The sequence below is a fragment of the Schistocerca piceifrons genome, chromosome 3 (assembly GCF_021461385.2).
Source record: "Schistocerca piceifrons isolate TAMUIC-IGC-003096 chromosome 3, iqSchPice1.1, whole genome shotgun sequence".
Taxonomy (NCBI): Eukaryota; Metazoa; Arthropoda; class Insecta; order Orthoptera; family Acrididae; genus Schistocerca; species Schistocerca piceifrons.
The window spans coordinates 550,871,823-550,884,716 of record NC_060140.1 but is presented as its reverse complement, the minus strand read 5'-3'; the positions used below and the strand labels follow the sequence as shown (position 1 = coordinate 550,884,716).

The following is a 12,894-nucleotide window of genomic DNA, read 5'->3' as shown; positions in this document are numbered from 1 at the left end:
CATTTGAACCACAATTGCAGTGTTTTGTTTTCCACTAAGTGTGTGCGGCTTGGGAACAGTTTAACTGTATCACTTCAGGGACTGTTCAAAATATAATAGATGATCTGTATTTATTACATATTTTCGTAATTTTTCTATATTAATGCCCTATATTTTCATCACAAGAGTTTTATTGTAATTAGTACGTACTTTTCGTATAAAAGTATACATGGACATAATCCCCGACATTTTACAGTTAACTACTGCCACTGACGGACCAGCGACGCTAATGGAAGGATGTGAATGTGTTTCCGTGTCTTTGATGGTATCTTACTGGTGTATGGCCACCAGTAATTGAAGCGTTATTACAATAAGCACCGTAAAAACAGCGTACACGCAGCGCGTCGTCTCAGAAGTGAACTCACCTGAATGGACGGCTGGCGCGACGGCCTCTGCGGTGAGGCAGCGGTTCAGGTTGGACTTCCGCTTGGCGCTCTTGTCCTTCTCGCGGCGAGGCCCAGAGTCCGACTGCGCGCTCTGGATCTGCTTCTGCAAAACACAAAACGACCTCATCAGCAGGGGCACGATCCACAAGACCATATAACCCACGGCAGGGCGAAATCCAGTTACTTATGTTTATACGTGGATCGTTTCTACAGTCACTATCAATTCCGTTACAAGGGTTTAAGTGAAATTACTACATACACACACTGGGTGTAACGGGTTTAAGTGCAGATATTTTTGCTGGTGACTAAGAACAGTGTACTGAAAAACATGTTATCATAACGGCTTGCTCTTGCTGCATGTGCTTAGAAGTACTACCCAACCTAAAAACGTATTTTTCCTAATAGCTATAATTATTAGTCATTTGCAGACTAATAATTATAGCTATTAGGAGTAGTGTGTTTTTAGGTTGGGTAGTACTTCTAAGCACTTGCGGCAAGAGCAAGCCGTTATTGCTTACTTTCCGCTGGACAGTAGGTCAGGTGTTAAAGTGTGTAACCATGGATACAAAGTAGTTGGCCAATACTGGCAGGCGTAGTGCGCTTAGTGATGCAATTAAGACCGTACATAGAACATCAGGTAGTAAATTACGTGAAGTGTTTGTGGGAAAAGTTCAACGGATAGGAAAAAAACAATCAATAAATGTGTATACGTATTAAACTACTACATGTAAAAATATCAGCTTTTATCGATAGTTCATCATCGCTGACAATGCTGTTGTTTACAGGAAAACAGGAATAGTCACTGGACGATAGTAAGGAAATGCAGAAAAATTGTCAATTGACATGTCTCTTTGAATATGTAAAAATGTGAGATAATTCCGATAGCAAAGAGAGAACCAGATAGTTCCTGATTACAAGATCAATGGTGAACACGTCAGGGTTTTGATGAACTGCAATACATCTATAAATGCAATCTCACACAATACGCTGGTGCAACAGATTCTAGAGTACTGTTCCAGTTTGGGTTACTTAGCAAGAAGACACGACAGTAGACATCGAATTCAAAGACTCGATGCTCGAATCTTAACAGATCGGTATAGACCATAAGGAAGCGCAACAGAAATATTCTGGGAACTTAAATGGGAATCCTTGGAAGAAGAGGATGTTTTCGCGAAACCATTTTAGGTAAATTTAGAGAAGCTTATACAAAAAAATGGCTGTGCAACCAACATCCTGGCACAATCATACATTTCCCTTGGCGGTCATGAGAATAAAAAATATAAATAGAGAGATATAGCCAGCAATCTTTTCCTCGCTCAATATGCGGATGGATTGGGATAGAAATGAAGAATTTTCATACAATTCAATTAGCATTACGGTGGCTTGTAGAGGTTGTTCCACGTACGCTATGTTCTCTGTATCTTTCTAAACAATAAGTGAAAAAGTATTTAAACATGCAAATATATGAAATGTTACCCTTTCTGTGGAGTTATGAACATAATTTATTTAGTTACTTTCTAGAGCTTTACAGCAATGAGTTATAATATTTGTACCGCACCTTTTTTTCTGTCCTGTAAGTCAGTAACTTAAACCTACAACGTATCAATAAATTTAACACGGTCACACCAGTGCTGAGAAGTATGTTTCTCGCTGTGGGTCCTTTATCTGACGGCGGTGCTTTTCCTATTGCTTTCCGTGGGCCGGCGGTATATTCAAACGCCCTAGTCTATTATTTTAATATACTGACTTTACGTTCTGGAAGTGGCGTAAGTCCATTCTTTTAAAACTAGAGAAATTACGTAAAACAATTTAACACTAAATTAATTTCAAATTATGCGATATCTCAATTGTTCAGAAGCTCTGTCGTTGAAGGATCACAAAATTGTATTCTACGCTAGTGTGTTGATAGCATAATTGGTAGACTCGAGCGCGAGCCACGGGTGGTACAAGCCGCCTGACGAGATGCTCAGATGTGAGTCACCGGTAGTAGGAGCTGACATGAACGTGTTAAATCAAATATCTAGGACTTCCTTTTGGAAGTTGCAAACATTCAAAATTTTGGGAGGTGGATGCAACATGCTCTACATAACTGGTTATGTTAAATGAACATTTTTCCACTGTACATAGCCAATTTAGTACATCATCTTGTATCCACTTCACGAACTTTTCAAATCGCTTATACCTTAACTGACAGCGAGTCTCTGCAAGAGCATCAGTTTCTCTTATGTAGTCGTCATGCTCATTTCGTCAGATACAGGAGGAAGTTTACTGTAATATTTCACCACTGGCTGCTGACAACAAGAGGGAGGCTTAGGTCACAAAAAGTACGTGAAACGTTCCCCTGAGTCAGACAGATACAGATAAACTGAAGTGTCTCCCTCGCTCGGGAAGTGCGACAACTGGATTACGTCGGAAAGACAGCAAGAGGGATGCTTAGTGTCGCGAGCACCCGCGAACGCTTTAATAAAGCACAGGCATTCCCATAAAAAACAAGTGGGTTTGCTGTCGGATGCTTTCTTGACAAGTAAGGAAGGAAAACAAACACATGAAGCACTATCTTGCTATTCGCTATGGAGACAGCAGACGGTGCTGGGAATTGCCACAATGAGGAACAGCGTGAGAATGAAATGGGAGTTCATGGTTTATTTGGCTGCCGCCCCAGTATCAGAAATTTTCACCTTGTATGAAGACTGAGCGCCGTGACTTTGCAGCGTTGATCGTTAACTGGGTGGAACCGCAATTCGACCTATCAATGAAAGAAGATCCGACGCAAAATTAAGTAGCCTGAAGGATACAATGAGGGAGGCTATGGACAAAACTGCCAAGCGGGAGCAGCCAAAATATAGTCAGTTGGTAGATGGTAAACCAGACCGAGCCGAGTCAGTGAATCGGTCAATCGTTCAGTGTGCAATGTGAGCAGAAGAGAGAGAGCGCCAACAGAGCAGACAGTCAATAGATAGTTGTCAGGCAGAGACCAGTCAGTCAGTAGTCGAAGTGTATAGGAGTCAGTGGTGAGAAGGCGAACAGTCACTCAGAGAAATCAGAAGATACAGTAGTTCCTCTTTCAGAGGCTTGCCATCGTATTGTCGACTCAGTCTTCAGAGAGTCAGAGCTCTACTTTTATTCCGATGTCTATCATCACTTGATGACGTAGTCCTTTCCTTTCAATAACGAAAAATTTGCTTGCGGTCCAGTACTTCGGTCTTTAAGCATCTGGCTGCACTTCCTTGTCTGATCACATCCTCCAAAAGTAACATTAACACCATTCTTGCCAAACGGTTACCGCACACCATAGACGCCAGGAGCGTGTACACAAGAATGGCGTGTCGGCTACGAAACGTGCTACACCTGAGGAGATTAAGTCGGCCATTATGGATGAGCGAACGGGTTATCCTCCTAGCGCATCATCCGAAAGCCACGGAACATGAAAGCTGCCACAACAAAGAGAGTGACTGGCGTTTGTACAATTACGAGTTGTGTTTATGATCAGTCAAATTGGCCCAAAAATTTAATTTGTGTGTTGATGATACACACTGAAGAGCCAAATAAACTGGTACACCTGCCTAATATCGTGTAGGACCCCCACGAGCACGCAGCAGTGCCGCAACACGACGTGGCAAGGGCTCAACTAATGACTGAAGTAGGGCTGTAGGGAAATGACACCATGAATCCTACAGGGTTGTCCATAAATACGTAAGAGTACGATGGGGTAGAGATCTCTTCTGAACAGCACGTTGCTGCAGGGTATCCCAGATATGCTCAATTATGTTCATGTCTGGGGACTTTGGTGGCCAGCGGAAGTGTTTAAATTCGGAAGTGTGTTCTTGGAGCCACTCTGTAGCAATTCTGGACGTGTGGGGTGTCGCATTGTCCTGCTGGAATTGTCAAGTCCGTCGGAATGCACAATGGCCATGAATGGATGCAGGTGATCAGACAGGATTCTTACGTACGTGTCACCTGTCAGAGTCGTATCTAGACGTACCAGAGGTCCCATATCACTAACTGCACACGTACCACACCATTATAGAACCTCCACCAGCTTGAATAGTCCTCTGCTAACAAGCAGGGTCCATGGATTCATGAGGTTGTCTCCATACCTGTACACGTCCATCCGCTCGATACAATTTGAAACGATACTCGTCCTACCAGGCAACATGTTTCCAGTCATCAAGAGTCCAATGATGGTGGTGAAGGGCCCAGGCGAGACGTAAAGCTTTGTCTCGTGCAGTCATCAAGGGTACACGAGTGGGCCTTCGGCTCCGAAAGCCCAAATCGATGTGTCGAATGGTTCGTACACTGACACTTTTTGATTGCACAGAACTGAAATCTGCAGCAATTTGCGAAACGGTTGCACTTCTGTCACGTCTAACGATTCTTTACAGTCGTCGTTGGTCCCGTTCTTGCACGACCTCTTTCCAGCCGCAGAGACGTCGGAGATTTAATGTTTTACCGGATTCCTAATATCCATGGTACACTCGTGTAATGGTGGTACGGAAAGAGCAGCACTTCATCGCTACCTCGGAGTTGCTGTGTCCCATCGCTCGTACGCTACTTACAACACCACGCTCAAACTCACATCTTAATAACCTGCCATTCTAGCAGCAGTAACCGATCTAAGAACTGCGTCAAAATGGTTCAAATGGCTCTGAGCACTATGGAACTTAACATCTGAGGTCATCAGTCCCCTAGAACTTAGAACTACTTAAACCTACCTAAGGACATCACACACATCCATGCCCGAGGCAGGATTCGAACCTGCGACCGTAGCGGTCGTGCGGTTCCAGACTGAAGCGCCTAGAACCGCTCGGCCACAACTGCCGGCGACTGCGTCAGACACTTGTCTTATATAGGCGTTGCACCGCAGCTCCGTATTCCGCCTGTTTACATTCTCTGTTTTCGAATACGCATGCCTATACCAGTTTCTTTGGCGCTTCAGTGTAATAATAAATGTAAATTTTTCCTAGTTATAATCATTCCATTAATTTCGCTTACTACATTTATGGCGTCCAGATTGTGGCAATTTGCATATTAATTTCCATGATTCCAACTCAGTTTATTGGTTTTCTGACAGTACCTTGCCCTATTGTTCTTGCAACGGATCCTCCCGAAATTTCAGCAGGAAACCTCTCCTTGATGCGCAGTGCCTGCCATTCTAGTTTTATGAGCGTCTCTGTCATTCTCTCGTGCTAACTTAAAAACTTACCGGTGGTGAAACTCACTGCCGCCCCCCCCCCCCCCCCCCTCCACCCGCCCGCCCTCTTGCTCCAGTCAATCCAACCTGGTTTCGTTCTCACACTGATGAGCGTAACTACAGAATGGAATGTGCAAGAGCTCTGCGCGCATCTTCTTTCGTGGATGATTTACGCTTATTTACGATACATCGCGTTAAGTTCAGCGTGGCCTCAGCTTTTCCTACAGTTACTTTTGTATGATCATTCCACTTTAGGGCCTTCTGAACGGTTACTCTTGGGTATTGCCAGTGAACTACCACCGATAGTGCACCAGAACAGAAACCCTTTACGTTAGGATTAACTAGTCAATTTTCCTGTATTTCGTAATAGGCTAATCTCCTAGACCTACCTTCCTACAGACAATAGCCTCGGACGCGTCAACGGCACGGAGCCTCTCACATTATCTACTACATATAGCCTATTCACCCAGAGCTGGGACCAACCGAAGTTTCACGTGACTGGCCACCGCCCGTCCTAGAAGCATGGGTGTCTGAAATCCTTCGTATGCGCCGTGCAGTTGGTCGCCGTGCTGACGTCACAGCGAAGCGTGCGTCGCTCATGAGAAATCCATTATTGTGAACTTGAGCTACAATGTAAGGAAAGAATGCGCAAAAAACAGACGGACGGCATAGCAGATTCAAACAAAGCGATTTTATCAACAGTGCTGCTTACAATAATGTTAAAGGAACGACAGAACTAATTTCATTCTGTGGAACTCTATTTTCATTCAGGCTTTCAACAAAACGCACTTCTCTCTCATCTTTAATTCAATCTAATTTCCACATTTGAGTTTCGGCTTTTTCCACCAAATGGAGAGCACATTTGTTCGACTCTTCTGCAGTTACTGTTCTTACTGCTTGATCTAATAAGTTTTTTAATTTCAGACATTTTGTATATGCTGTTTTCTGCTTCAACATAGCCTTTGATTCTGGCTCTAACTTACTCCAAGGCATTTAATTCGCAATGGCACAGAGGAATTCGAAGAACAATTTTCCCTACACTTTTAACCATTTCATCTACTGCGTATTCGTTGTGTACCATTCTGTTTTCTTTAGCGATCTCTAGTAATTCCTTCAACATACTGTCTTCAAAGGCTATGTTTATACACTGAGGTCCCCGGCGGAGGTTCGAGTCCTCCCTCGGGCGTGTGTGTGTGTGTGTGTGTGTGTGTGTGTGTGTGTGTGTGTGTGTGTGTGTGTGTGTGTGTGTGTCCTTAGGATAATTTAGGTTAAGTAGTGTTTAAGCTTAGGGACTGATGACCTTAGCAGTAAGTCCTATAAGATTTCACACACATTTGAACATTTTTTACATTGAAGCCATTGTGACATGTCTCGCTTATTGGAATTCGCATTAGGAACTTTTTCTTTTGGGCAAGAATGGTACAACGCGTTATTAAGAACAATAACTGCGTTTTCCTGAAGCCGAGGATGAGCACCTTTAAACCGCTTCTCTAATGTAACGGCGCGCGCACGTTTCCTCACGATAATCTCCACACTTTTTGGATTCGAAAATCCACGAACAACATTCGACGAAATCTGCTAGGATCTCAATGTGTGTGATCCCAATGTGAGAGTGATAATCAGGCGTTTGCCTTTGTCCGGTGGGCCCTTGTTTCCGGTGGATAATCCGGGCAGAAAGGCTTGTTTGTATGATTTTATGGCATTGTCTATCCAGACGTTACTTCGGGTATGTCCTGCATTCAATGATAGTAAATGGGTCTTCCTTCATCTCTCAATAGTTTAATGGTTCGTAGATAACGCTGCTTCCCTAAAGTGATGTCATTCCTTCTTGCACGCTATCGCGTCCACGCCGAACATATTTAAAATTGATTTCTTTTAAAAATTTATAAAACTTAGTTCTCCAAAGCTTGCCCGAATCTGGATCTTCGTTCAGGGCAGCAACCAATAAGCAGCTGTCGGTAAATTGTTACGGTACGTTAACAGAAAAAAAAGAAATATTCATGTACGCTCCTTCGGATCTCATTTCTATCGAAGTCATGAACACTTTCTGAAAGCTTCTGTCGTGATTTTTCTTTCTTGGGATACTTCAAAGAGTGTGTAGTCTTTGTACTTACTTATCACACGATGCACTGAAGAAAGACCACCACTTACAGATGCAGCTGTTTTGAAAACAGTCAGATTGCTCTGCATATAACAGCTCCGCTTTATCCACATGAAGAGCCATGTGTTTCTTTGCAGACCTTAGTGACTTCTTGGGTGACTCGAAACTGACATGTCGGCCTTTCTCGCTGTATCCACGGAGGATGACGTACAGAGGTTACTCGTACGTCATACTAATATCAGAAAAAAGATTGGCTATTCGGTGGGCACAGAAACAGTGAATGGTGAATGTCATCGTGAACACTTATACTTACGCCAATAACCAAAAATGCTCTCATACGTGATGAACTTCATAATCACGTTCTAAAATCACACACTAACGACTACTAACACATTACTCTCACCGGACGCGGTGGAATCCTCTCCGCAAGTCACAGGAACAAGGCGTTAAGCAGGACAACGCTGTTTACGAAGCTCTTTATCTCACTGACGGACAGACAGAACTGAATTTCACAACTCTGAATGGATAATGCGTGCTAATTTTTATAGGGGAGATTTTAATTCTCCAAAAAGGTCATCATAAGTGAGCACGCATTATTCAGTTCTACAACAGCAATAGATGTCAATAACTGTATGCAGTTTTGCGACTTTCTTCTTGAAACCTGGAACGACAAGGGCTCCTTTTGCAATCGTTTCGTAACCGTACAGCACTCCATGTCATCCAAGACTCAACACATACTTCGTAACCAACGGTAGCATCCACGTTGATCAAGGCTACTTTTCTCGTAAGGTCGTGTGAACGATTCATATGGATCGTATTTTCTGTCCTTTTCTAGCTCTTTGGCTTTGTAACGAGGATACTGAAAAAACCAAAACGATTTTTCTGACACGTATTTTTTTTTTCAGGCCAAAGGTCCCGTGAATACCAATGAAACGTCGTGTTCACGTCTTTCTAGGTGCAAATTTTTCTACTAGGAAAGGAAAATACCGTACCGTCTGTTCGGCGCCGTACCTTCCCAGATTCTCCTTTTAAACCGCCGCAGCTCTGTAGAGCAACACAGACACGTTCCCCAGGGCAAACTATCCGACGGTACGCGAAACAAAGACGCACAGTGCGCGACCGGCCGACCCCTGACATTCCAGTGAACGGAGCCGCACTACTGATGCGACCTTTCGCCGTTCCGGCCAGTCCTCAAATTTCAAAAGTCACCTGTCACACCAGCCACGTCATATTCACAAAGCCGGTGCCCGTATTGTTATTAATGAATTAGGCCCCGGCATCGCCGGAAAGGCAGCCAGCGCTGACAACCGCCAATTACGCAGAAAGGCGGCGCTGTTTTTAATCACGCAGATCAGTACTGCGGTCGGCCGCACGTGGTCATCCAGTGTCACGGAACTGCACCGCCACGAAGCCTACCCTTAACACGCAATGTAAAATTTACTACCTAGCGGTGGAAGCTGAAGTAGTATGATCTGGTACATCCCAGGAAAACGTGACAAAATATCGCCGCCGTGTGTGCAGCCGCCGGGCCACTCATTAACTGGCATCGCAGTGGAAGCCAGTGGTAGCGCAGTCAAATCCATAGCTACTGGTTTACCGCCCGAGACACTTATTATGGAAATATTGAAGAGCAGTCGAACTCATCTGCTTCAGTTTCTGTCATAGGGCTTTGCAATGTTTTAGACTACTAAATAAAACTTCGTTACGACCAGAAAGACATCACCAGGAAACATCTCTCTATTTAATACACAGAGATACATCGATAAGAATTACAGAGAATTTCTATCGCTGTGCACGCCCAGTGAATCGGAAGCCGGCGCATGTGCCGTGAGATGTATTTGCAAAGTTCCTTTAGCGTAAATGAAATAGGCTGATCCGCATAGAAGACAGTCTGCGCGTTAGACTTTAACAACTTTGTGTCATCACAGTGCAGAGGAGATGTCATTGACACAGTCAAGCATCTCCGAATACCAACAACATTCACATATGGCACTGACAGTTTGAAGAGAAATGGCTCTGAGCACTATGGGACTGAACTTCTGTCGTCATCAGTCCCCTAGAACTTAGAACTACTTAAACCTAACTACCCTAAGGACATCACACACATCCATGCCCGAGGCAGGATTCGAACCTGCGACCGTAGCGGTCGCGCGGTTCCAGACTGTAGCGCCTAGAACCGCTCGGCCACTCCGGCCGGCAAAGCTTTGAAGAGAAAGGATCATCGTGCAAAGGAATAAGCACCGAACGGCAACATGAATCAGCATAAAACATTGAAGATATTCGCCTTTCGTCTGAAAGTGGTCCATAGAAATCTACGTACGAAACAAGTAGGGCGCTACAAATGCCACAAAAAACGGTATAGCATCGTCTTAGTTAAATGCACTGAGGTGACAAAGTCACGGGACAGCAATATGCACATATGCAGAGGGCTTTAGTATCGCGCATACAGGGTATAAAAGGGCCGAGCATTTATGGAGTTGTCGCCTGTACTCAGATGATTCATGTCAAAATGTTTCTGACGTGATTATAGCAGCAAGACGGGATTTAATAGACTTTGAACGCAATAACTGGAGCTAGACGCATGAGAATCAATACAGAATTCAATATTCCGAGATCCACATTGCTAGAGAATGACGACAACACAAATTTCAGACATTACGCCTTACCACGGAGAACCTTCACTTAACGACCGATAGTAGCGTAATTTGGGTAGAGTGGTCAGTGCTAACAGACAAGCAACACTGCGTGCAATAACCGGAGAAATCAATGTGAGACGTACGACGAACGTATCCGTTAGGACACTGCGGCAATATCTGCCTTTGATGGGTCAAGACAGCAGACTACCGAAGCGAGTGTCTTCGCTAACAGCACAACATTGCCTGTAACGCCTTCCCTGGGCTCGTGACCATATCGGTTCGACTCTGGACGCCTGGAAAACCGTGGCCTGATGAGGTCAGCCCCCGATTTCAGCTGACCACGAACCCATGGTGCCCAAGTTGTCAAAGAGGCACCGTGCAAGTTGGTGATGGCTTCGTAATGGAATAGAGTGTGTTTATATGGAATGGCTAGGTCCTCTGGTCCAACTGAACCGATCACGGACTGGAAACCTCTATATTCGGCTACTCTGAGACAATCTGCAGTCATTCAAGGACTTCATGTTCCCAAACAACGATGGAATTTTTATGGACAGCAATGCGCCATGTCTCCGGTCCACAACTGCTCGCGATTGGTTTGAAGAATATTCTGGCAACTCAGGCGAATGAATATGGCCATCGAGATTGCCCGGCTTGAATCCCATCGAACACTGATGGGACATAGTCGAGAAGTCAGTTCGTAAACAACTTCTTCCACCAGCAACACTTTCGCAATTACTGTCGGATACAGAGGCAGCATGGGTCAGTATTTTTGCAGGGGCTTCCAACGACTTTTGAGTCCATGTCACTTCGAGTTGCAGTACTACGCCGGGCAAAAGCAGATCCGACGCGAAGTTAGTGTTCCTTGACTTTTGTCACCTCAGTGTATTCCAGCCATGAGCGATTGTTTTATCGAAATAATGTGGCACGAGTCAGTTTACGGGATATGTAGACGTGATTAGTGTTAATTTTAATGAACAAATGATTTAGTACTACTCATGCAAATACACTTGAAAATCAGATTTCTTTAGATGTTACTTGTTTTTAAATGCAAATTCGACCATGGAATAGAAGTTGTCCGGGAGAAAAGATTTTAGATTATTGTGCAATAAAAAATTTTTGTTGCTGCATATTTTTCTGCTTTGCGAGTCACAGATAGCTTTAGTAATATGTAATAACTGTCTTTTCCCTCTCGTGTTGCAGATATGGGCATCACTATTCTTCTGAGATGATGGGCTATTTATGAAGAATTTCATTAGACTAAATAATATGCACTGTGACTGCGCAGTTAAAATGCCTAGCTCCCTGAATACGTACATTCATGACGTCCGTGAAGTGAACACCACTATTATTCTTACTGTTCGCTTTTGTGCAATCACCACTTTCTAAGTGGTGAACTGGAAATTATTCCGTAAAAACATTAATGAATAGAAAAATGTGAACTATGCTAAGAGGTTGATTTGTTTGTTTCCAAAACTAGCAAGAGTAAGAAGAACAAAAATTTGGACCATATTACTCTGTTTACTACCTCCTGTGCATGTACTGCAGCAGTTGTTGGTACGAGTATTTGTTATCGTACAGAATATGTTTTTTTTTTTAAATTTACTGTAAGTCCATTTTCAGAGAACCTCTTAATAATTCTTCGAAAAACAAACAATCTTTTGTGTTGCCTTCTCTCTTATACTATAGAGAAAAGGACACGAAAACCGGTTACTCCACCTTCAACAGATCCTGGTGGCACGAAGGAAAGAAAAACTGCGAGTATGGAACGTATATGGCAGTACCAAATCGCTTACTAGAGGTCGTGGAACATTCGTTATTCATTAATGAAATACAAGGCTATCAAGAGTGGGTGTGTCAGTATTTTTTCACCTGTCGAGAACATTGTGGTTTTCTCACCAACATTTCATCTTAAATATGACAGACAGGATGACGCCTTTTGGAAGGAGATCAGACGCGCGTGATGTCATTTCAGTGGTAGTACGACATCATGAGGCTCTCTGTCAGACACGATAAATAAGGTACAGTCCGTAGATGAGAGGGGACGCTGGCAGGAGTGTCTGACACCGATAACGTACGATACAGAAACCTGAGAACGTAAAATATCCTTGATAAAGTTCAAAGTTCTTCGATAGTGGTATATCGCGTCATACTTTAAGTCTGCAAGAAAGAAACCATCCCAATATCCAATGACTTAACTATCGTCCAATTACCAAAAGTGATTATATTCGTACCGAACAATTACACAAGGTTGACAACAGTATTTGCTTCGAAACTTAAGCTGAAGCTGTGGATCAAGCCGAAAGTCAGTCTGAAAACTGCAGTGCTTTACTTGGTATGGTCCTGTTGTAGTTGGTACATCAATGCCTTCTTCCAAGCTTGAAATTGACCTCCGCAGCTAGTTTTAGGGGGACCTACAGTATAACGCCGACTCCGACGCACTGTGCAGCTTTTCAGTTTTGACATGGATAACCCAGTGCCAGAGGGTAAAAGAGACGCTTAGTGATTGAAGAGATTTTAGAACCGGTTGGAGAGAAACCCTGA

At 43.7% G+C, this 12,894-nt stretch overlaps 1 protein-coding gene across 1 annotated transcript in view; it reads right to left on the bottom strand.

Moving 5' to 3' along the window:
• Positions 1–309: 309 nt before the first annotated feature.
• The window catches only part of LOC124788827 (glycine, alanine and asparagine-rich protein-like), a 118,877-nt gene continuing 106,292 nt past the window's right edge, over positions 310–12,894 (bottom strand). Inside the window, exon 6 of the mRNA XM_047256108.1 lies at positions 310–528. Within this exon, the coding sequence (XP_047112064.1) occupies positions 310–528 (219 nt within the window). The remainder of the gene's footprint in view (positions 529–12,894) is intronic.